Genomic DNA, 24,414 nt, shown 5'->3' with positions numbered 1-24,414 from the left:
ATGAAAAATAGTGTTCATGCCTGTAAAGTAATTGATGGCAAGAAGAAATTCAAGTTTGTGACACTGGTTACTCATACATAAATATGAATTGTGTCCTGAGCCTAAGCCCTACAAAGAAAAGTAATAAGGTTATAATTTTTATATTAAGAAAGGTAGCATGGTTGGAATAAATTTTGGTTCCCCCTTTCGTAAATTCCATATAGGTAGAAGAGGGCAAATCTCAGAATGTAGAATCATTAAAAACAAACGAGTAGAGTCTTCAGGTATATGATAATTCAGTCAGTAGTATCAAGTGAGCTGAAGAAATCTGTTAATCAGGAGTCCTGGCTGCTTTTCTTCCTTTGGCACAGCACTACAAAATACTGGTGCAAGGGTCTGCTCTTTCATAATTACACGATTACAGGGTTCCCACAATCTTTGGTTTTCTCTTTTATGTTTCTTTGTTCTGTGTCGCTTGTAGCCTTGTCTTCCTTCCTAATGCTTTTGACTCGCTGTTAACTGCCTTCCAAATATTTGTATGTCTTCCTGAATGAAAATTATCTTTTTCCCTTCAGTGATGGTATGTGCACCAGTCCCATGCTCTGACATCTTTTTGTTGTAATATGGCTCAGTATCTCTTTAGAGCATTATTCAGCAGTTATTGTCAGAAGCTTGCTTTAAGAACCTTGAGGATACCTTTCTCCTGAGTATTTAGCCTTAACTAATTAACTTTTCTATTTATTCATGAAGAACGTGGGAGAATTCAATTGCCTGGGAGCTGATGGCCCTCCTTCTTCCCTTCCATTACCTTTAGCTGATAGGTCAGCGTGTCTCATGCATGCTCTCTCACTTGATAATGCAAACTATTTACACACATACATTATATATATACACACACAAATATGTATATTTGTATATGTACACACAAATACGTGTGTGGGTATACATGTTTGTGTGTGTATGCACATTCTCCTCTGTGGAGTGTTTTGTAAAAAAAACAACCAAACAAAAAACCCAAACAAACAAGCCACCAAAACAAAAAACCACCACCCACCCCCCAAACAAAACTTCCAAAAGGTGTGAATAGTTCGCTTTATCAAGTTAGTATCATCATTATTTGTTATTGGTATTCAATGTAATGACTACTTTTTTTTCCTTTCCTGAGGCATAGACGTTGAGCATATCAGTGTCCTGTCTGGAATACATAGTATTCCAGCTCAGGTCTGTGTTGTATTGCTCTGTTAGTAGAGGTTAAAATCCAAGTGATGTATTCAGAGGACTTGTAGGACATGAAGTGTTAAATTTCAGTTGACAGTGGACTTAAAACCCCATTGAGACTGAAAATGCCTTTGTGTTTTAAGAATATATAGTTTGTTTAGATCAGAGTCTGAATCCAGTTCTCCATAATGACAGAGCCCTGGATACCTATGCTTCGTTCAGTGAGCATAAAAAAAAAAAAAGTACTATACAGAGACTGCTGCCTTTATGCACTAGAGACTATTTCTAAGTGTCATGAAAACTTTAGTGGCAGAGCTGACACAGCACTTACAGGATGTCTTGAAAATTCATGTTCATTTCTCTGAGAATTTATACACTGCTAAACTGGGCCCAGGTCATTGTATCTTCACTTAGCGCTGTTGTCATCCCATGTATGTTGCCAAGTCCAGAGGTATGGTGCTTTTTATGTTACAGTACTGAGGACTGGGACAGCTGTAGATCTGTCTGAGCTACTTCTGTTTTTATTAGCAAATGCTTCAGCTCTGTGGAAACCTGGATCTTCTTGAGAACCTTCTTGTGACAAATGTCTCTTTTTTTTTTTTTTTTTTTTTTTAATAACTTCCATGAAGTTATGTTCTGTTCACTCTATGGAATCATGAATTAAAAAAAACAGCCAGCTGTCCACATTGAAGCCCAGCAATGCTTATTAAGAATCTGGAGACTGTTTCTTATTTTACTATAGTCCTAGAGGTTCTTGACATAGCCACTTTAAAAATACTTAATAACGTATTTTAAAATGCACCTTTCCTGTATGCTGAACTTAGTTTCTGTAAATGTTATTAATGTTTCTTCCATGCATCCAATTAAACCATTCGTAAGTTGTGTACTGCTTTGTCTGAAATAAGAATCGGTTTCTATCTTGCCCGTTAAATACTTGCTGGCTTGGCAGCTTCTTTGGCCTTAAGTTCAGCTGAACAGCCTGTATGCTAGAACAAAAATGCTTGTGATTGCTGTTATGATGACACTGGTTTATAGAAGCTGGTCTAATATATTGTATATATTAATATAATGATATAATTATTAATAAGTAATAATATATAATTAATAAGTAATGAAATACAATAGAAATAATATAATATATTATATATGATTATATTTAGACATTTTCTTATATTTATATATAGTATATTTATATATAGTATATTTATATATAGTATATTTATATATAGTATATTTATATATAGTATATTTATATATAGTATATTTATATATAGTATAGAACAATAATAATTATTGATATAATTATTAATAATTATTATAATAATTATTAATAATTAATACTATAATATAATTATCAATATATTGTATATATTAATCAGACAGTGACATGGCAGTTTCAGTGACTCTCTAATCAGCTGCAAATAGTATTAAGAAACCAGATGTTTTAGGTTATGCTTAAAAATGTGTGCACAAATGTGTGTACCTGTCAGGGAATAGTTTCTTAAATTCCTGGGGGAGGGGAACAACCAAGCAAAAAACCTACAACTCCTCCAAGGCATACATCTTTCTTTTAACATGTAGTTCTCTTGCTTCAGGAGTTCTTAATTTGTATTAGTCTTATTGAAACACGTATATCTATTTATAACTACTATAAGGAAAAAGAGATGTAATTTAAAGCCCATCAGGGTTATATGTTAATCTTTAACTTCAATAGATTTTTGGATTGGGTCATTCGTTTAGATGTGATGGAGAAAGTCACATTGCAGAGCTCAACAGCACTATTCTAATTAAGGTGACTTTAAGATGTTCATTTTAACTCAATAAAACTTTTGGGCTCACTATTCTGCTTCTACATACAGGAAGTGAGATATATGGCCTCTCCTATAGTAATTGTAATCAATGATTTTAAAATGAAAACCAATTTATAAAATTAATTCTAAGGTAGAGAGAGCATGAAGGATAAAGATGCATTCTTTCTCCTGCCTTTTTCTCAAGATAAGTGCAGGTATAAAGGTGATGATTGTTTGGTAAACTGTCATCAAGTCTTAGGAAATTGATGTGATACTGATAATATAATTATATTATAGTTTTGCCTAGTGTCCACAGGATTTTGGCAGTCTTCTTTCTAGATACGCAGCATCTCTAATAGTTCGCAGAGATGCAGTTTAACAGGTCAAAAAATATCTTGCTTGGTTTGTAAGTTGTGGGTTTTTTTTTTGTCAGAAAGATTGGAGCCATTTTGATTAGTGAGATTTTAAATTAAGTTACATGAGGAATTTATTGAACTTTTAGAAGCTCATTAACAAATCTTACTTATCCTTTTCTTTTCTAAAGCTTGCAGCAGCGTCTGATGTTTTTGTGGAAAACTACGTCCCTGGGAAACTGGCTGAAATGGGTCTAGGTTATGAAGATATTAAAAAGATTGCTCCTCACATAGTGTACTGTTCAATAACAGGTATTTTAATTTCAATTACTTGTGTTCGTTATTTCCCTTATTCTAGTCAACTTGTTATAAAAGTCATGTAGTTATACAAAAGTATATTATTTTTGATGTAAGTTAAGATAAATTGAAAGACTAAGTGAATTTGACTGATCGATTCAAAAACGGGTATAGAGAAATTGGGAGGCAGCAGCCATGCCAACAAGCCATGCCAACAGCTTGTAAGTTGTTCAACAGTGGCATTACCATGGCAGCCTAGTATGTTCCTATTGACTTCAAAGGAGCCAGAATTGGCTGAGCTCCTTGAATTTTGCTTTGAACTAGTCAAAAACTCTTTCCGTGTTGTCGTCGTGTCCCCCCCCCCCCCCCAACAGTTTTACTGTATTAGTTTACATATTGCAGTTTTCCAGTCTGGTAATCTCTGTGTTCTTTACTGCCCTGAAGCATCTCTCTTCAGAATTGTGCAGTTATATGTTCATGGAAGTTTTATGTTACTTTGCTACAGTCTATTGCCTGGTAACAGAAATGGTAGAAAAGTTGTAGGGACTTTATAAATGCTGGGAAGAATGAAAAGAAAGACATATGAATATCAGTAAAATATCACAGTAATATCACAGTAAAAAAGTTTTCCCATGTTCAGGAAAATTTGCCCATTGCCTCTTGTCCTGTCAGTGGGTGCTACTGAGAAGAATCTGGCTTCCTGTTGTTCATTCCCTCCCACTGGGTGTTTATATAAATTGCTAAGATCCCCCTGAGCTTTCCCTTTTTTAGGCTGTAGAGTCTTGCCTGTCTTGCCCTCTCATCATGTGTCAGATACTCTGGTCTCTTAATCATCTTTGTGGCTCTGTGTTAGACTTGCTCCAGTAACTCCATATCTGTCTTGTACTGGGGAGCCCAGAACTGGACACAGTACTCCAGATGTGGCCTCACCAGTGCTGAGCAGAAGGAAGGGATCTCCTCCCTCAACCTGCTGGCGATACTCTTCCTAATGCATCACAAAATGCTGTTGGCCTCCTTTGCTAAAAGGATGCATGCTTTTGTATGTTCTGTTTAAGTGTTCCCTGGCTTCCTCCACTGAGGGTAAGTCTTCCTTGCTGCAGACTTCCCCTTGAGTCTCAGAAACCTAGGACTCCTGAGGGCTGTCTCCTGGTGGATACTGAGGCAAAAAAGGCATTAAATGCCTATGCTTTCTCCATGCCCTATGTCACCATTTTCCCTGCCCTGTTCTGCAGTAGGTCCATATCTTCTTTCTGCTGCTGATTTGCTTGCAGAATCCTTTCTTGTTGTTCTTTGCATCTTTTGCCAAATTCAACTCCAGGTCAACCTTGGCTTTCCTAATCATATACTTGCACGATCAAACAGCAGCTCTATACTCCTTCTAGGTCACTTGCCTCTGCTTCCACCCTTTCATCTTACTGTCAAAACAAGTTGGGCACAGATCATAAAATTTTGCTGTTTGAAGCTTTGTGTAACACATAGTTTACAGTTAGCATACATAATGAAAACACATAAACATTAAGAAAATACATAAATACATAACTAAAGAGTCTTGGTTTTATTTATTCATGGACTATGATCATTTGAGGTTAAAGGTGTTCAGGAGGTAAGAGCTAAGTGATTTTTGTCAGGCACCCATAAAACAACTTCGGATCTTAAATTGTGGTTGCTTAAGTCTTGGACATCCAACAGGTGACAAGCAACACCTATTTAAGGATGATGCATCTTCTAGGAATAAAGACAATCTTTAGTACCCTTTAAAAAAAAAACAAACCAAACAGATCAGAAATCAATTAAGTCAAGGCAGGAAACAGCAAAGCCGCAATCTAAGCATATGAAAAGAAGCAACCAGACTCGGACCAAATGTACATTTGTCACAGAGAGGGCATGATGGTGATACTTAGGCAGTAAGGTTTTTTGGCACAATCAGGCAGAAAACTTATTTAAGAAGAAAGAATTGCTGATTGATTTCTAAAAGCTCAGTGGCCTGGTTCTAGATATTACAATTCAAAACCATTTTGTGCTGTGGTTGGCTCTACTACATTCAAATATACTTTTTTGTGAAGGGGGATGGGAAGAGACTAGAAGAGGTTTGATGTAGTAATGTGTGGGTTTAAAAAAAAAATCAGTGAAAAGGAGATAAAGTTGTTAAAATACTTGCTGATAAAAATTTACTTAGATTAGCAGCTCAGATTAAAACATGAATGCCTATGGAAAGAGACCAAGAGAACTCTTATTTTGTTTGTTTGTTTTTCTGTCACAAATAAGGCTAGACAAACAGCAAAGGAGGTTGGTAAAAGCATTAAAACATCTTTATGGTAGCTGAGTTATACACTACTATTTATTATAGGGAAGGTTAGGGAGTTTCCATACTTGAGCCATTTTCTGCAAGGGATCAATTTGAGAAACTTTGTTAACCTGAATATCCAACGTAAAAGGTTTTTAGAACAAATTGGTAAATGAATATTTATAAATCACCTGTAGCAGTATATCCAAGCAAGGTGAACTTTTGTTATTGTGTTGTTATAGACATAACTTTTCCAGTGAATACACACGCACACAAAAGTAACTGAACATGTCAAGCTGTTCATGTAAACATAGGAATTAATTCACTTTTCTGAAGCAAACAGTGGACCTAATTGGCAATGCTTTGCTCTTGCAAGGCACCTTTCACCCATGTTGCTTGCTGTTTGTGGTGTTCAAGTGCTTTTCTTTTTCCTCTGGGTCTTGAGTGTGGAGGCCTATTAAAAATAGTGGGACTCTGGGCACGGCAGTTTGTCTGTAAGCAGTCTCTTGGATGTTTTAACACCGAGTGTTGCAATGTTTGACCCAAACCCCATGTTTATGTAAGTTGAGGCATCGGAGTTAGATGGCTGGTTTTGTTAGAGGTTGGTGCAGAAAGCAGGTAACTGCATCCTGAAAGGCCATCAAGAAATGCTCAGTTCCCCTAACTCGAGATGGGAGCCATGCTTGTGACAACATAAGAGGATAAGGATGGGTAATGAAGTGGAATGAACTGAGACACGCTGAATCTAGTAGGTTCCTGAGAGCTCAGATGTAATATGTCAGAAAGAGACTTGAGAACACAATCTAAGGTTTTTTGGTAATGTCATAGAAAGTTAGGCGTATATAAAATGCCTAGCTAGGGATATGGAAAATGAGTTAAGGAAGATCCAAAGAGAAGTATTGTTTGTTAGATGTAAGAGATGTGCTGGCCTGGGACACTGAATTAAATGGACTAGTTGTCTTCCCAAATGTTGAAAGTTGTTGTGACAAATTATTTTGGTTACAGCAACCCCTTTTACATCTAAAGAGTGGGATTTCATCCATCATTTGGCATCTTGCATACAGGCCATACAAGAGATAATAGAAATATGTTAGTTCTCAAGCCCTTTCTGGTTTGTGAGTCCTGTGAAGGATAACGGATACGCAATATAATCTGAATTATATTCTGAGGTCTCTGAACAGAGGATCAGAATCGTTTATGCTGGTTAACTCAGCCAGGTTTGAGTATCATTTTTTGAGGGTGTATTTTATATATCATAACTGTTGTTAACAGACAAAATAACATTGGTCATTGTTAATGACTATCATGAATTACATTTTAGATGTGAGAATATGTAGAGACAGACGTTTTGGCGTAACATTTGATAATAAATAAGTACCCAAGAAATAAACATGTCCAGTGTGTCAGAATTGGAGTGTTTTTCCAACTTTAATTTTTGATTTTTTCTTGTTTTTTCATGTTAGTCAGTATACATGCTGAAGACATTATAGCTGATTTCATTTAATAAATTACAAATAATTACTGGACACTACTTCCCTTATCCATTTAGTTAACTCATTAATGAGACTGGATGTCATCTGGAATGTTTTGGTTTCTTATTTTTGGAACCATATTACCTTTCAAGTTTAAACTTCATAGGTATGGAATGCAATCAATAAACAAGTAGTTTGAAGGAACCAGTTTCACCCTACAGCATAACTTGTATAGCAGCTGTGATCAAGATGTCTAAGTTTTTTGGGTTTTTTTTTTGTCTCATTCAGTTATGGAATGCAAGTATAAATAAATCAAACTGGATATGAAAACTGTTTTAAATTTAGGTGCCATCCAAAAATATGGTAAGTAATTTTCTGACTCTAGACTGTACTGTATCCTTCCTTTGTGCTACTCCAGAGAGAGTGTCCTTAAATAGTTGTCATTCTTATCATTGTTATAATGGTTGTTACACTTTGGAGGAGTGGTGCTTTCACTTTTTAAAGACTTATTTTTAATAAGATTTCTGTGAAAATACGGATCTTGTATTTGTCTTCAGACCTCAGAGTCGCTAATTGATAGTCAGTGCTAACTGATAGCCTTTTCTTCTTAAAGGCTCACCTTCTAGAACATTTTTATCCCAGTCACTGGCTGGTTCAGCACCCGCTGGCTGTATTTTGCATTTGTGATTACAGTGATAGCCACTACCCGGTTATGGAGGAGGTTATTTGCCAGATCCTTGAAGTGGTTCTGATGCTGAATGAGTGCACTCCTTGTGATACTGTACTTGTGTGTCCTGTCACATAGGAATTTCTATTTCTTGCTGCTTGATGGTGAGCCAGGTTGGGCTGGGCTATCTTTGGAGTATATTGCATGGGTCATGTGGTCATGAATGGTTCATATGTGCCATCTGTAATATAACAACACCTGTATGTATTCCATTAAACTTATTTCTCCTTCTGGATGGTAGGTAAAATATCATAGAGATGTCATCAGCTTACTTTTCATTTATTATTTCCTTTGGCCTCCTTGCTTTAAGTTGCAGCATCACCATGCGATCTAGTCTAATCAATCCCAATTCTAGTACTGTAGGGTTCTTCCTAGCCTCCCTTTCTCCTCACTTCTGGCAGTCTACAGACTAGTATTTCTGTTCTTCTCAGCCTTCCACCTGCATGATGCCTTTGTGCCCTCTTCTTTGTCTTTGTCAGATCCATTTCCCTTCTTTCTCAGTCTGTACCCTCCCCCTGCCCTTTCCTAGCCATGATTGCCCAGCTCAGCCAGTTCAGACTCTTCCCCTCTCCAGTTCAGTTCCTCACCAAACATCAATTTCCCTTACCTCCTTTGGCTTCAGGCTCACATTTTCCTACCAGCTTCCTTTTCCAGCTAATCATGTTCTCCAGTCCTTCAGAACCTTTATTCTAACCTTAGGCTTTTTCTGTTTCTCCTTTTCTATATTGCAGTGCTAGTAGGAATCAAGCAGAAAGGATACCCTCTTTCTATGCTTGGTTTTTGTGTGCTATCCTCATGCACAATAAGTGGGAGCAGTAAATACACATAAAAACTGGGCTAGAGCATGCTCAGTTGGTCTGTGGGGACAGCGTACATACATTTGTTAGAACAAACTGCTGGGATGTGCAGTACGATGGAGCATGCACTTCATGGACTGAATCTTTGGAGATTTTAGCCTTGAAACGCTAACAAATATCTCCTTTGAGAGTGTTTATTTCCCAACCCCCATGATACCTTAAAGCTGGGTTTGAGGATTTTCTAGCGGAAATAAAAAATAACAGCATTAATAAAAAAGCATAGCCATGACAAAAAGGTCTCCCATTCTTTAAGTCTTCACTCTAAAGAACAGAAATTCTTGGGGTTTTAAGCAAACAGCCGTTAAGTTTTTTTTTTTTTCTAATGTAGTAAAACAAACCTGCCTCCCTCCCTGGTTTTGTGCTTAAGAACAGCAGAAACATTCTGGGAGAAATTCTGACAACATTCAAAATTCTCATTCTTATACAGCTTAAAGATCAAGATTGGACTCTGTTATATAAAATGCTTTTTGTTAATGGGACATACATGGAGGTGACTGGTTCAGCTGAATAGGCGCGTATTGCAGTAGAATGTAAAATCTGGAAGATATGCTACTTTATAACTTATCCAGAATTGAAAGATTTTTCTTAAATACAGGAATAATGTTTGTATGGAATTGCCTCTTTCTAAATTTTGGACTGTTGTAAATTGTTAATGATAGTAAAATGAAATACAGTGTAATTTTTCAGAAAGTCGAGGGTCATATGTAGGTGAAGAGTTTAGACATAGGTAAGCCAGATGCTGTCTCCTTTATGGCATTTTGGAAGTGGTGATTAGCAAACTCAGTTTCTTATCCAAACAGCTCTGATTGAATGTATCCAGCCCTGCAGTGGCTGTTGCAGGGTTGTGAGGATTTCCGGGACATTTCCCAACTTTCCTGCTGCCTTGAGTGCTCTCGAGCTGCAAATTGTCTGTTCTCACTCACAAATTGGCTTTGCTGATGAGAGTCATCTTAGAACTAGTTTAAATATAATATGTTTTGACAGTTCTGTGGTTGAGATTGGTTTAAGTTTTTGAAAATTGGCTGGTTAAAGTAAATCGCGTACAGGTCACAAGGGAGTGACCGTTTGTTGCTATTGGTATGGTCTGTGTAGCGCTTAAACTAAGACAGTTTATTTCTGAACAGGAGGGGGCACTGTTTAAAAGGACAACATTGTTTTCAAATCAAAGTACTTTTTTTCGTTTCCTTTTCTTAAAGCCTGTGAAGACTTGAAAGAATTTTTTAGTTTGCTTTTGAATGATGAAAGCAACTCCTCTCAGGTTTTCTGCCCCATCCCCTTGCTCTGCTAATTTGAGTGACTCTTCTCTTGTACAGGTTTTGCCAAAGATAGTGTTCCCCAGGTTTTTTTGTCTCCTCCCTTTCTTTCCTCCTCTTCTGGGAAGTAATACTTTGTATCATATGCAGGTTTCTCTGTGTGTTGCTTGTGGCATTACAAAATCTTGTTTCAATATTTTATTTTCTGTCATTTCATTTCTTAAAATATGGATATGATGCTTAGTTTTCTGCCTTTTAAAGAAATTTTACTTGTGTAAAGACTTTTTGGTGCATTTATGCATGAAAGAAATTGACTACATAATGATAATCATAGAAAAATCTTAGAAATCTTATGAAGATAAGATTTTTGGGATTGGTATTTTTATTAACTTGGTGTTGCTGTAACAGATAACATTTCTTGGGGATTTGCAGTCTCTACCCCAAAGAACTTAGTCTTAACTCTGAAATTACAAATACTTTGACTGTAGTAAACTGTTAATTTGTTAGCAAAGAGTATTGTGAAAAGGCAAAAATTAGGTGGAAAGAATGGCAAAAGTTTTATGGAAGTGTGTCACCCGAGTTTCATATGGGTCTGAATCTGGAATTGTTGTATATGTAGCTTTTATTTAATGTACATAAAGTCCTTAAGACCCATAAATGAACGCTTTTCTTCAAAAATAATAAGTAAATCTTATGTGTCTCTTGAGTGATTCTGAATCTATGAGAAGGAAGAGAGTTCTTCACTCCACCCATCTCCATAAAAGTTAATAATAACTCAAAATAACCAGCATTTGGTACTTCCCAGTACATCTTTTTTTGTACTGATAGTTTGTAGCGGCTTCTCCATGAGAAGATGTAATGTTATAATTTTGATGCATATCCTACTTTGCCTCTAGTATTTTCACAACAGGAAAGAAAAGCCAACCACAGTGTGTTTTGCTGGGCAAAGGCTAGCCAAAGTGTTCTTCAAATCCTCTAATTTGTGAACTAACTGTGGTAAGATGTGGAATTGCCTTGGATTAGGTACAGTTTGTAGACTCCCTCTAACCAAATGATTCTGGCCTATAAAACTATAGATAACTTGGAGTGTCTGTGTCTTCATGCCCACTCCTTCCCCTGACGATTGATGTTCTTGTGGTTTCTAGATGGTTATAGCCTGGATGTAATTACCTGGTACAAATTGATAGATTACCTGCCAACAAAATGATAGCTTCTACTTAAAAAAAAAAAAAATTGCGTGTATTTCATAATATGATATCATTTGGCAAAATAATTTCTTGATGCTGTAAATTATTTATTGATAGCATACAAGTAGGAACCGAACTTGTATTCATAAGCTGGCTCAAGCAATGGTTGCAGTTGTCACTAAATAATAGCAACTATAGAAATGGTCTTGATCGTTAATCTGTTCAAAAGTTATTAAAATTTGTGACTCAAAATAACTAAAAAGAGGATTTTTTTGTAATTACAAAAAGGCAAAATGACCCTAAAACTAGGCACAACAAATTGGAGGGGGGGAAAAAAGGGGGCAAAAAAAAGCCTGCATAGCAAAATGCGTAGGCTGGTTGAGCCAAATATGAATGCAACATAGCCAGTGCAAGCAGGGTGATGTGCAGAATGAAATGGAAATTAGGAGAAATAACTAAGAATGTAAAGAGTTACAACAGTCTTCTTAAAATATATTAAAAGCAGGAACAATTTGGAGAATGAGTTAATTGAGGAAGCTGGAAACTGCAAAAAAGAGGATTGGTGTCTTGGTACTGGTCTTCAGTAAAGGATGGTCATAGAGAAATTTTCAACAGATAATATTGTTTTCTAATAATAGAAGATACTGCACTGTCAGACTGATATGTCAAAAGAGGCATTGTCAGAACAAACTGGGTGTTGTGCTTCCAGTAGTTCTGAATGTGGTTTAAGAACAAGGAGGCAGGTCTGGAAAACTGTGAACATTGTACCTCTCTTAAATAAACACAAAAATCACAGGTTTGCAAGCCTTGAGGTATGACCTTAAGTGCCGACAGAGACTGAATAAAACATTTGGAAGGGAAAAAACATGAAGCTTCTACCTGAGCTTGATTTGATAAAAATAGAGCCTTACAGCATTGGAAAAGAAAATCAAGCCTCTCCAATCTGTTAGTTTTTGCATTATGTAGTTGGAAGATGGATGGATTAAAGACTTGATCTGTCATTTTTTTGATAACTTGAAGTTGTCTGTGAGTGGGCAGTTAAGAGAAGTTAGTAATTGGGGTCTAGAGATAAAATAGTCTGTGAGAAGAGTTTTTGAGGAGTTGAGTAGCGGACTGTGGATTTGTCTCCACAAATCCATATTGGGACAATATAATTACCTATCTATATCAGGGTAATAAACCTTGTGCTATATATTTTGACTGTAGCAGAGTTTTTGACACTTTTGAGTAATGCTTTCATAGATAAGCTAGGGAAATGGGATGTACAAGAAATAATAAAAAAATTGTTCAAGAGTGATCAGAAACTCCCTGATATCTTAGATCTCGTGTTATATAAAGAATAACTATTGGTATTTCATGACTGACATGGAAGGCAGTACCTCAGAACTGATGTTGCTGGATATTTTTTTTTTGCTTAAAATAGGTGATGGAATAGAATGTGGATGAGCCCAAAATCCTCATGTGATCATGAGCTACAGGGTGTTTGTTGTGGGTTTTAGAGTTGAGGGGTAGGAGGAATCTGGAGCTGATTTACAGGTAGAAGACAGCACTTTCTTTACAGCCTTATACTCTCCTTTAAAATGGTTTCTGGGGGTGTGGCTAACTTGCAGAAGAGTCATGGAGAGCTGGCCTCAGCAACTCTGCCCAGGTTTTCTTCCCGAAGCCAGGGATTTAAAGCATTCCCAACAGTCCCTGTGTCAGCACTGCCCCATGGGCGGTCATGCGATGAAGTCCTGGTGTCAAAGCAGCACTTTAATGGCCCGAGAACTCTATGCGGTTCCGAAGGCCCACAAAGCTGAAAGGGAGTAAATTTATACAGCAGGATTAGAATTAAAAAAGATCTTGACCAAATTGTTTACACGAATAAAAGAGCAAGGGCAGAATTAAAGGTTGGAGCAAGTCCAACGTACTGTACTTAATCAGAAATAATCAAGTCCTTTTAATATAGCATGGGGAACATCGGGTTAGAGAAGGTTTCTCAGAAGACTTGGTGCTAATGGTGGGGCATGATTGAAGTTAAACATGAGTGAATGATGTCATATTGTTAGAGGAAAGACTAATGTCATTCTGGATTATATAAAGACAAATATGGCCTAAATGATTGTTTCTCTACCCTGCTCCACATTGGTAAGGTCTCAGTTGGAAGGCTAAGTCTGCTTCTGGGTACTATATTTTAAAAATTATATGGACCACTGAAGAGAGTTGAGAGAAGAGCAATCTATAGGTGAAAAATATCTCATGTGAAATGTAGCTTGGAAACATCAATTTTTTTTTTTCCTTAAATGCTGCTGTAATCAGAAGGAACTACTATGGCCATCTAACCATCTCTTCCTAAAGCATTCTGTACATTTTCACATAGTAGTTCTTAAATTAAGATCCTAATAGTATGTGAAAGCATAAAAAAAAAAAATCCTTGTTTAATGTGTAGAAGTAGCCAAAATGCTACTTGCTATTCAAAGAATGAGAGTGTTAAGAAAATCTTAAGAAAAATTTTGACAGCTAGTAATTAAAATAATAAGAGTTCAGACATGACAGTTGGAAGTGGATTGTCTTTAGTTTTCAGAGAGTTAAGTAATTGGGAATACAAGAGCAGCATACAAAATAATAAATGATACCGATATATACTATTTGCCTTTTTCTTTCTTAAGAGTAGTAAATAAAGGCATCCTGTGAAGGTGGAAGGCTGGATGTTTAAAATTGGTAGTTCATTGCAGAGAAAATTTTGCCTTTTAATATTCTGCAGAGTTTGCTGCCTTATGTTTTTAAAAGCAAAATGCTAGTAGAATTAAAAATGAAGGAGTAGACAAGTATATAGATCAGAACAGGCACAATTATTAAGATATTCACTCAGGAGGTTTGGAACAAGCCAGCAGATAACTACTGACTTCTTCAAATACTGAACTAAGTGGTGTCAGTTGCTTGTTGTATACCTCAGGGTCAATATGTGAAAGAAACTTAATAGTCAAATTTAATGATGGTCTGATTTTGAGGAGGTTAAGTTGCAGTATGACCTTGCAGTTTTTAGATAGAGAGAGAGATTGAGTACTTCAGTGCTTTTCTGCCCTGTGCTGATGGGCTGCTTTGTAATTCTCAGTGAAACTACATGTTTGTGCAGATTGGTAACTGGTTCCTTTTGCAGTAAAGAATGAACTTTATGGCATGGAGCAGGAGCTTTAAGAGGTTATTATGCTTCTCGTGTAATTACCCTGATATCTGAGGTGGCCGTCAATATATAATCAAATGTACGGATGCTTTTAAGACTAGATTAATTCTAAATTTGAGTTTCTGCAAGAATTGGGAACAGTTTTAATTTATAAAGCACAAGGGTTAGATATTGTAGGGCAGTAGTCTCATAAAGAAGTTAAACAAAAGTTATGATTGGAAGTTTGCTTGATGTAAATCAAAGCCAAGGAGCTAGTTCTCCCTATGCTGCCGGGGAGTAGGAAAGTTTTTCAAACTATCATTCCTTACTTCTTGTGTTCACCATATGAATAAAGTAGCTAAAGAATCTGATGTGACAATTTTAATCTCTATTTGTATTATACTGTGTTTGCAAGCAGAATTTCTACAATTTAATATTTGGAAAAAACTTAATGTGCAAGAGGTAGATGTTTGTATTATCTCACGAGTCCAAGAGACCTGATTTCTTTCTAGACATTGAAACAGATTTGTGCCTCGCCCTGAAAAACTTCTAGTCATATGTCGTTTGAGTATCCAAGTTGTGTCAATTTTTCCTTTTGGCTGAGCCTTCAAACTTTAATGTAAAAAGGCAAAGAATTTGCTTGTGTGAGGAGATTAATTGGCAGAAATGCAGATGTCCAAATACTGCTCCAATGATGTAAAAAAAAGTACTTTTTTCATTATAATTTAGAAAAAAATCACTTGTTTCTGTGAATGAAGAAACAATTCTTGTTTCTAAGAATAAAGCAATCCATCACCACAGCGGTGCATTGGTGTATCAGTGGTAGTCTTATGTGGTACATAGTTCTGCTGGTAAATTCCCTGAGAGAACAACTTTGATCTGTTTAGGTAGCTTCTTTCCTTTACAAAAGTGAATTTTTGAGGCCAGTCAGAATACATTTACATCACTTGATAGTGTTGTGTAAGAAAAAAAAAAACCCGTGGAGCTATCTCTAAAGCAGCATGGTAAATTGGCCCTAGGGTATTATAGCTGCACTGCTTTTGTGGCCTAGCTGGTTGAGTCATTTATCATGGTGTAGCAGTATGTGCTATTGATGCTCTCTCAGTACTTCTTTAGGACCAAAAGATGATTTATGTAAATGCAAAACTTCAGGAAGGAGACTCTGAAAAGAGATAATTGATTTAAAGGGAGATGGGAGATTTTCAGCTGAGGTTGCTGAAAATTGTCCTTATGTATTTAGGGACTATCATGTTTTAAGGACTTGCTTCATTTTGGCAGTAAATGTTAAGATAATATTGTGCTCTACTTCACTATATCTTGTAGAAAGTCACCCCAAATCTCGTTTTGCTTGGTACGAGACCTATTCCAGATCAGAGTCTGCTGCCTTAGGATTTGGTTCTTTGTGGCCAGTATTGCTTCCCAGAGTAAAATACTTAGTATGTGGAGCATAAACTGCAATCCTAAGCACGTGAAACTTAATGTTTGTAAATGTTATTTTTATATAAAATAAAGCAAATGTTGTTATAACCTTCCAGCAGTTGACTGCTTTATTCAGAAACAAATGATGAGGACCAGTGGGAGCTTTTAATTTTTCTTTTCCCAGCCTGTGGTGCCAATTACTATCCTACTGAAGCACAGCTACACAAGCAGGGGGTTCTTTCTGATGCTGTACAAGGAACTTGGTCTTCATTTCTGCTGCTTATGAAGATCTCCTAAATCTTTCCTGCTGTCTGTTTTGTATCCTAGGTGATCCATCTGCAAACAGGTGTTTACCTTTCTTGCTTTTGTGGACACAAATGAAAAACATTATATGAGTGTGTTAGACCAGTGGGTTTTTTTCCTATACTGGGTTTAGTGATGTATTTGGTGTTTTTTTCTTAATATAGAGTTAGGTTATTCTGTGATAATTTTTAATTAAAAAAAAAAAAAAGAAATCCTAATCATTCTGAGGAAGACTGATTAACAGTGGAGTCATTGTTTCCCAGACTTGCAAACTGATGACAAACAATGGGATTACTTTGAGTTACTTCTACTTTATTGTTCACATACTTTAATACTTCTTTTCAAGGGTCATATGTTTTAGAAGCCTGATTAATAGAATTTGAGTTTTTAGGAGTGCTTGTTAAAATATTTGTAATGTTGTTCAAAATTCTTACAGGTTTTTTTGCTTGTTCTTCTTCATGTTGTAATTAAGGAAGTTTAAAGTGTCTGCTTAGTCTAAGCACCTGAAACTTGCAAAGGTTTTCTGTGTGTCTTACCCCTAAACCGTTGATTAGAGAAGTGTCACATAACTTTACCTCTCAATTCTATTGTGCTCTAAAGATGAACTGTGTAAAAACAAAAAAAGAGAAAAACAAACAAAAAACCCAACCCAAAACAAACCCCAAAAAACCTTAAAACCATATCTACTTATTCAGGAAGACTGTCAACTGCAAACTGTTGGGAGCTGGGAGAGTACTAAAGACAAATACTAGATAGGCTTATCCTGTTCATATTGGCATCTGTTTTTCTTCATTCCTGGAGATGGAATATGTAGCTAGCTGGGCTTTGAGTCTGATCTAGTGCACTTGTTTTCATATTCCTGTGCTACTCTATGCTTTTCAGGCACCAGCTAAACTTTTACACCCATTAGCACAGCTCAGACAGCACAAGGACAGATTTGCTGTGCTTTTGGTCCCTCCAGAGTGTTATCAATAGAACTGTTGCCCAAATACCAATTGCAGGACTCAATCCCCTTAAATACACCTTTACAACCCATTTGGAGAACATGAGTTTCCAAAAGGTCGCAGAGTAAAATGTGAACCAGCAAGGTTTGATGGAGGTGTGTTGCAGAGGTATTCAGCTTGGTAGCTCTTAATTGGAGGAGAAGCAAAATGGACTTGACTTTTGGAGTCTCTAAGTTTTTTCTAGTGGTGATGGCAATAATGCTTTTTAACCTGTATTATACACAAAAAGTGTTCATTCAATTCAGGAGTGATTTGAAATGTAAGCATCACAGAGGTGCATTTTTAGGGTGTTCCAGAATAAAACCAAACTTTAAAGACATCTCCTTGTACAAGACTAAAGTAGTTATGCTCTGTCAAGACACAGAGCCAAAGGATAATTTTCCTACTTAAAACAAATTCATGTTGCTGGTGGGTTTATATGTTTTTCTCTGCTGCTTGCAAAGTTAGCATACTGGGATCCCAAACAGGCCTGTTCAAAAGAGGAGGCTTCTGTAAAATTCAGCTGGTTGACAAACTTTTTGGAACTAAGTGTGTGGCTGTTTTCTATACAACAGGCTTCTGTCAGCACAGCTGTGCTGGTCAGGAATGTGAAGAGGTGTGAACACTGACTGATTTAGCTGTTTTGGCAGAAGCCATTAGCAAATATGTTGTTATATTGACAAAACTTTTCTTTTGCTGGCAAAATTGGTCTGCTCAGAGATGTGTCTCTGTAAATGGTTTTACCTTCTAGCATGAAGTGTAATTTGGTCCAGAAAGCTATATTTGCCCTCTATTTGCAGTGCTTTGCCAGTACCTCTCGAGTACTAAAGGGCTTTGGCATCGACACAGACCAAACTTCCAAAATGTATCAGTAATCCAAACTAATGTGAAAAGGGTGGAAGCTGAAAGGAGGCGTGTTGAAACAAAGGGTGCTGAGAAACAGCTGGGAGATGACAGGACCCCTTCTCTGTTGGTAGGATTCATATCCTTGCATGATTCAGATCTGCTGTGTACCTCCAGGAAGGTGGGCTTTTTAGCTGAGTGACACTAAATCTTTGAGCTTGTGCTGCTTCTGTCATCAGCACACCAGCAGCAGCTACAGTGCCTTTTTTTTTTTTTTTCTTCAAGTGATTGAGCTAGCCTTTTGCACTGGCATTAAGCATCCTAGCAGGAGGGCTTTGCTGTTTGTTTCCACTATTATTTCTTCAGTCATACATGGCCTGAATGTCCAAAATATTGTGATTTTAGGAATAAGAAACAGTTGAAAATGAGTGCTATTCTGAAACAGTGTTCCCATTCGTTGTTCAATATGAAGCATATATGAAGTTTAATGAACAAGTCATAATTCTTCCTTGCTTTAAAATTAAGTATGACTTTCAGCTGTGCATGGAAGTAATATTTTTCTTATGACTTCATGCTCATTGCTTGTTCTTTCATCTAAATAGCAGTATTTTGTATAAAATCTGAAACTTCAGGATTTTGGACTCTGTCCTAATGAAGAATACCATAGCAGACAGAGAGCCTGTGAGTTGTAAGATTTGACACTGGGTTAGTTTACAGTGAATGAAACCAGATTAGGCACTGAAATCCTGGATCTGAACAGCATAGCAACATAGTACAATTGTGGAGACACTTACTGATGGTTTAATGTTTATTTTTCAGTAGCTATTATACTTGGACTGGTGCCTAGCTAAGTTAACAGAAATAAAGCTGGAAGATTTTAGGCAGCTCCAGAAGCCTTGCAGTAGGCTTTTGCAAAGCAGTATTTATTGGGTTTGAGTTCCAATATTCTGAAGAGAAGACCCAAGAAAAGATTACCAAACATTTTATTTGTTATTACTAAAGATTTCTCTGTTGGTTTCCAAGGCAAATATTTCCCAGGGAATCTCCTGTCTTGTAGCTTTCTTGTCTGCTTTATGTTGTATTATTAATCTTTTTCCTTGCCTGATTGTCTTATTTCAGAAATTTGGGGAGATTGCAGATTTTTTTTTTTGTTTGTTTTACTGTTTAAAATGGTGAGGTTTTGCGATTTCACCAAAGAAATGAATATGACTTATTAAAATGGTGCAGCGATCCAGTGTCTTTGTGCTCATTCACAGTATTTTCTGTTGAGTGTTGCTAGATTGGTAGGAAGACTGTAAGTAGCTGGTGTTGACCTGAAAATGTTTCCCAGTAAGCATATGGTCTTCATTACTTCTGTTTTTAAAAATACTATGATAAAATAAAACACTTTGTCAGTAGCTAACAAAGAAAAAGAAAACAGTTTTGGGTGTAGAAGACACAAACTATTGAAAAATAGCCTGTATTTTGTCATTTTTAGAAACCAAAATGGTGGCAGTATCTGGCACTTTTCCATGTACTTGAATATTAAAAGCATTCTGTATCCCAGTGTTTATGTCAGAGTTGGCTGAAACCCATTGATCTGCAAGTTGTCTTGTAGAGAAAACTTTTGTCATTGGAAGTTGTAAATGTTACTGCAAAGTAAGGGTGTAATGAGAATAGGTTTGTGGATAACAGCCTTCCCATCAGTAAAAGCTCTTGTAAAGAGAAGAGAATAATCTGTTTGTGATACATGGGACACAAAGTAACTGTTACAATTTCAGCAAAAAAGATTCCAGTTAAATCTTAAGAAAAGCTGTCTAATAGATAGGGTTACTTTCTTGTCTGGGAGTAGAGTCCTTGTGGATATTGCAAAGCCAGAATAGGGGTACCTAGTGCCATTGTGATCACATCTTGCGGTGAACCCTGACTACCTTTTTAAGAGGAGAATGCGAGGCCAAAATTTTGTAACCTCTTTTAAGAGAGTACATCTTTCAAAGTAATTTTATGGAACTGCGACTACAAGGTGCTTACTCATATAATACTATATTCTTTGTACAAAAAGAAGGGGTATTATATATCATGTACCTGCTCAGGGTATATAATGTGATTGTTTGTCAGTTTCTTTTATTTCTGTCAAATTGAAGTCATGATCTTAAGATATGTGGGAGTGAATTTGGTAATGAATCATAACTTCTTTTAACACTCAAACTGCAAAACCCAAATATAGTAAAATACATGGTCTGGAAGTAAAGTAAATCTCCTCTGCTATAAATTGCTCTAATTGCAGTTCTGAAACCCTTCACAAAGTGATGTCCTGAGATGTTTGAGTACTCAGTCCAATCAAAAGTTTGTTCCGTTGTTCAGACTGAATAACTGGTAACTTGTTATATTTTGCATTGTATTTATTTATTTAGTAGGTGTTTCTCATCAATGAAACATGAGTTAAGAGAATTTGATTAGAGCTAGTTGTGTTAGGAAAATTTTATAGAGGGGGGAAAAAACCCTAAGTATGTGAAGTATCAGTTGTGTCCACTACAGATTTTTTTTTTTGTGAAGGCAAAGATTCTTTTCACATATGACCCTTCCTAAGGAACCAATTGGCAAAATCTGTTAGTAGAAAAATATTCAATTTAGGCAGTACAATGAATTAATCAGTTATTATTCAGCTGTTTCAAGTAAACAGATGCATTTACTTTTTAGCACTCCACATACTAAATTCCTGTAAATGATCAGCAACTATTATATTTAACTATGCATTGTATAACCAGGGAATCTGTTAATGTTAAGAATATTCAAGATCACTTTCATATGTATTTCCAAGAAAGGGCTCTTTCAACTTTTCTTTATGTTCACTTAGTCTCTGATGTACTGGTAAATTACTGCAACTTTCCACTTCCATCTGATCTGCCAGAACAGTTCACTTAAACTTTAAGCTGGGATTTACACCTTCATTGGGTTGCATAGAAAATTAATGTTATATCAGGACTGCAAACGAAATTCATGTTACAGTTCATGATTTCAGAAATAGGAGGTAATGTGTGCTCATTCTTTGAGCTGAGTAAGGGTTGAACTGTTTACATATTGTGTGTGTGTGTGTAAACCAAAGAGAACTATAATCAGGCTCAAAAAATGTTAGTAAAGTTATTGGGTTGAAAGGATGGCCTGGAACCTTAAGAGTGTATTGTATTCCATATAACTTATTTCTCTTTGGGAATTAAAGTTTACAGATTTGTTTTGGAATTTTTTGAGGAAATGTTTGGAAAGTTTAGAAAAAATTCCGTACTGATTTTGAGTTTGTTTGACACTCTTTTTCCAGCTCCAGCTAGTAATCATTAACGTCCCTTGAGGGACTATGTATTTGCTCTTAGAGGGAGAATTCAGGGTCATAGTACACATACTCGTGTGTGTGCACACATGTGGACGTGCAGCCCCCGGGTGCAGTGGAGTGCTTAGTCAAGGTCAGCTTCTTCACCGGACATTGCTGCACAGATTTGTCTGTCAACAAAACCGTATACAGTCACAGCAAATGAAGGTCTGTTCAGGTAATACCACTTTAGAATGAATGTTGTCTGGTTCAGAGGAGAAAGAATTAGGTAATTAAGTAGTTACTTTAAACTTCTGTCATAGGATAATCATGTCCTTATCAGAGACTGCTGTGTATCTGTTGCCTCAGAGTTGAGACTTCTCTGAGGCTATCCTGACACTGTACTGCTTGGCCATAGCATTATAAATATTCATAGAAAATACACCTTGCAGGTTCTCCTTAGTCTTACAGGTGTTTTTCGCTACAGAAATAGCAAGATTGTTAGTATCTGTTGAGCTGAAGTCTGGTATCTTTCTGTTGACTCCTGGCTGATTCCCAGCATTAGCCAGGTGTTTCTCACAACCATTTGCTCCCTTACCTTAGCAGCAATAGCTTGGCAGAGGTGGGTGGGTGGAGGAGTTCTAGCAAAGTAGATGAGGACGCACAGAGGTTAGTGCAGACAGCTCACCTCAGTGTTTACCTAGTTTCTGTGCAAGTTTTGCAACCTGGATGGATTCTGGGGGAATGTCACTGCTACACTGCTAGGAGTAATTGACTTCACTATTTTAAAATTAACTCTTACAGCTGATCTTATGACTCTAAATACTTATATTGTATTTGTACCAAGCAGGGTACAAGGAGTGAGTTGTTACCTTTAAGAGTGTGTAGCTAGGAATATTCGTATAAACCCAAAACAATGGTGGGGAATTTGGGTGTGTCTCAGCCTCCTTACAAGGCAGGGAAAAAAGTTTGAGTACTTAATCTGAGTGTCATCTAAAAGCTTAAGCTTTTAATTGAAATTCTGTTTTGAGAAAACGATCACCACATTGCATTTGATTTCTGAGATCATGCAGACGAGTGCCTCCACTTAGATTGGGAAGCTGCTTCTGCCTTGAAATTCAGAGAATGGCAAGTTAAACTTTAGCTGACTTAGCAAAAGAGGGTGATAGTAGCATCTCTTGGGTAATTACAGTTTAGGTTGTGGAGGGAAGAACTGCTTTCTTGTAACTGATATTTGGCATGTTGAAAAATTAAAAAATATGGCCCAGCAGTTTGCAGGCCTGATTAGAAGCCTGTTGAAAACCAGGCTTGTGTTATTTGAAATGGTCTGTGGCTGTGTCCCAGAAGTGTGGTTGGTGTTTTCAGGGGAGTCGTGTGAGACCGGGTACCCAGATCACGTGAAAATTGAATGGAGCTGGACAACTGGCAGAGGCTGCTGTTTGTCCCCTTCTAGTCTTTCAGTAGCTAAATCCTAGCAGAAAGTTTTGCATTTGATTTAATAATTTTGCCTTCCAATTTAACACCTGATTTTGTTTAAAAATACAGGGTTAGAATGTCTAAATTGGCATGTGTAAAAGCAATAAAGTAATTGATATATTGTATGCATTCACAATCATCAGTTGGGAAATGAAATGTATTTATCAGATTGTTGGTCAGATTTTATGCCTGCTGACTTAAGGTTGTGGGTTTGTTTGTTTTTTTTTTTTTTTTTTTAACTCCTTTCATCTCTCTTGACAGTTTGCTCTGACTTCACCTTTTTCATATCGGTTCTGATCTCCTGTAAGCTTGCCTACCCAGGAAGTTGTACTTCCTTTCCTTCTGACCAACACATGGCAAGCATTTTCCAAAAGTCGTTACTCGTTTTGCTAACGTATTTGGCAGCTCTGACATTGCAAAGTTTCATATAATGCGTCTGTTAGATTTTGGCTTTTCTCATCACAGAGAATTGCTTGTGTTCTTCTGCTTGTTTCATTAATCTTTATTAAGTAAAGATGTAAGCTGTCTTTAATTGAATGTTTTCTTTTGGCAATAGAACAAGTCACAAGGTGTTTCTCATTAATTTGTTATTCAGCAGGGATAGCCATCTATCTGGATTGAATTTGTGACAATGTTTAGTCCCTATTTGTAGAAATGCCTATGTTGAACATATTTTTCTATGTTTTGCTCAGAATATCCTATACAGGCTGACTTTATAATGTCATTTGTTATGTGGGAATTAAGCTACAGGGAATTGGTCTGTGTTGACAGTATGTCTCCGTGTTGGTTTTTCCTCTCCTCTTAGTACAATGTGTTTTATATTTGGTCTTATAAAGTTTTATCATGCTATCAAATCATGAAGAAGTGCAGAAATGATGGCTTTTGGTTTTCTCTTGCATGTGATACAAATATTTTGGACAAAGGTCATAATGAGAAATGCTAACCTTTCTTTTTATGACAGAGAAAATCATGTTCAGGATTTCCTGTAGCGGTTAATTACAGGGCCATCATTAGCTTGAAAGCAAATTGTCTTGAAGAAATGAGAGCAGCAGTTTCAGGTGTTGCACGAGTTCTTTTGTCTCCCTTCCAGTTCCTGTGCTTGTAGTAATTTTTTTAAGATTTACTTCTTTCTCTGTTTTGTGGAAGGTGCAAACTGTGTTTGTGACCCACTGTCCTGGGGAAAGTGTTAAATTTCATCAAATACAAATCAAATGCACAACAACCTGAGAAATGAAGAAGCATTTTTGTTAACCTTTGTAAAAATTCCAAATGAATCTAAGGTAACCTACATAAAAATACTGGTTTTAGGGTGATTGTCCTTTAAGTGATGATATTGCAACACATCGGTGTCTGTTTATCCCAGATGCTCCTAGCTGAAATGAATTGTTTTTATACACGTTAGGAATCCTGTCATCATATCATCAGTAACTCCTAAGCAAGGAAATGGGGTGTCCAAATGTGTGTCCAGTACATGTCTTGGAACCGCACAGGATCTACAGACACATGGAACTTTGTCTGGGACAAAGTTGTTTATTTGGTTTGCCTGCT

At 36.6% G+C, this 24,414-nt stretch overlaps 1 protein-coding gene across 6 annotated transcripts in view; it reads left to right on the top strand.

The window, feature by feature from the left end:
- SUGCT (succinyl-CoA:glutarate-CoA transferase) overlaps positions 1 to 24,414 on the top strand; it is a 338,027-nt gene that overhangs the window by 11,502 nt on the left and 302,111 nt on the right. For all 6 annotated transcript variants that reach the window (XM_087737833.1, XM_087737823.1, XM_087737866.1 and 3 more), the window contains one exon: positions 3,532 to 3,652. In XM_087737833.1, coding sequence (XP_087593959.1) covers positions 3,532 to 3,652 — 121 coding nt within the window. The remainder of the gene's footprint in view (positions 1 to 3,531; positions 3,653 to 24,414) is intronic.

This window comes from Nipponia nippon, unplaced genomic scaffold, assembly GCF_047370975.1.
Source record: "Nipponia nippon isolate SJK-2023a ecotype South Korea unplaced genomic scaffold, ASM4737097v1 scaffold_1, whole genome shotgun sequence".
Classification (NCBI taxonomy): Eukaryota; Metazoa; Chordata; class Aves; order Pelecaniformes; family Threskiornithidae; genus Nipponia; species Nipponia nippon.
Note: the sequence above shows the minus strand (reverse complement) of the source record. Positions and strands in the feature narration are given on the sequence as shown.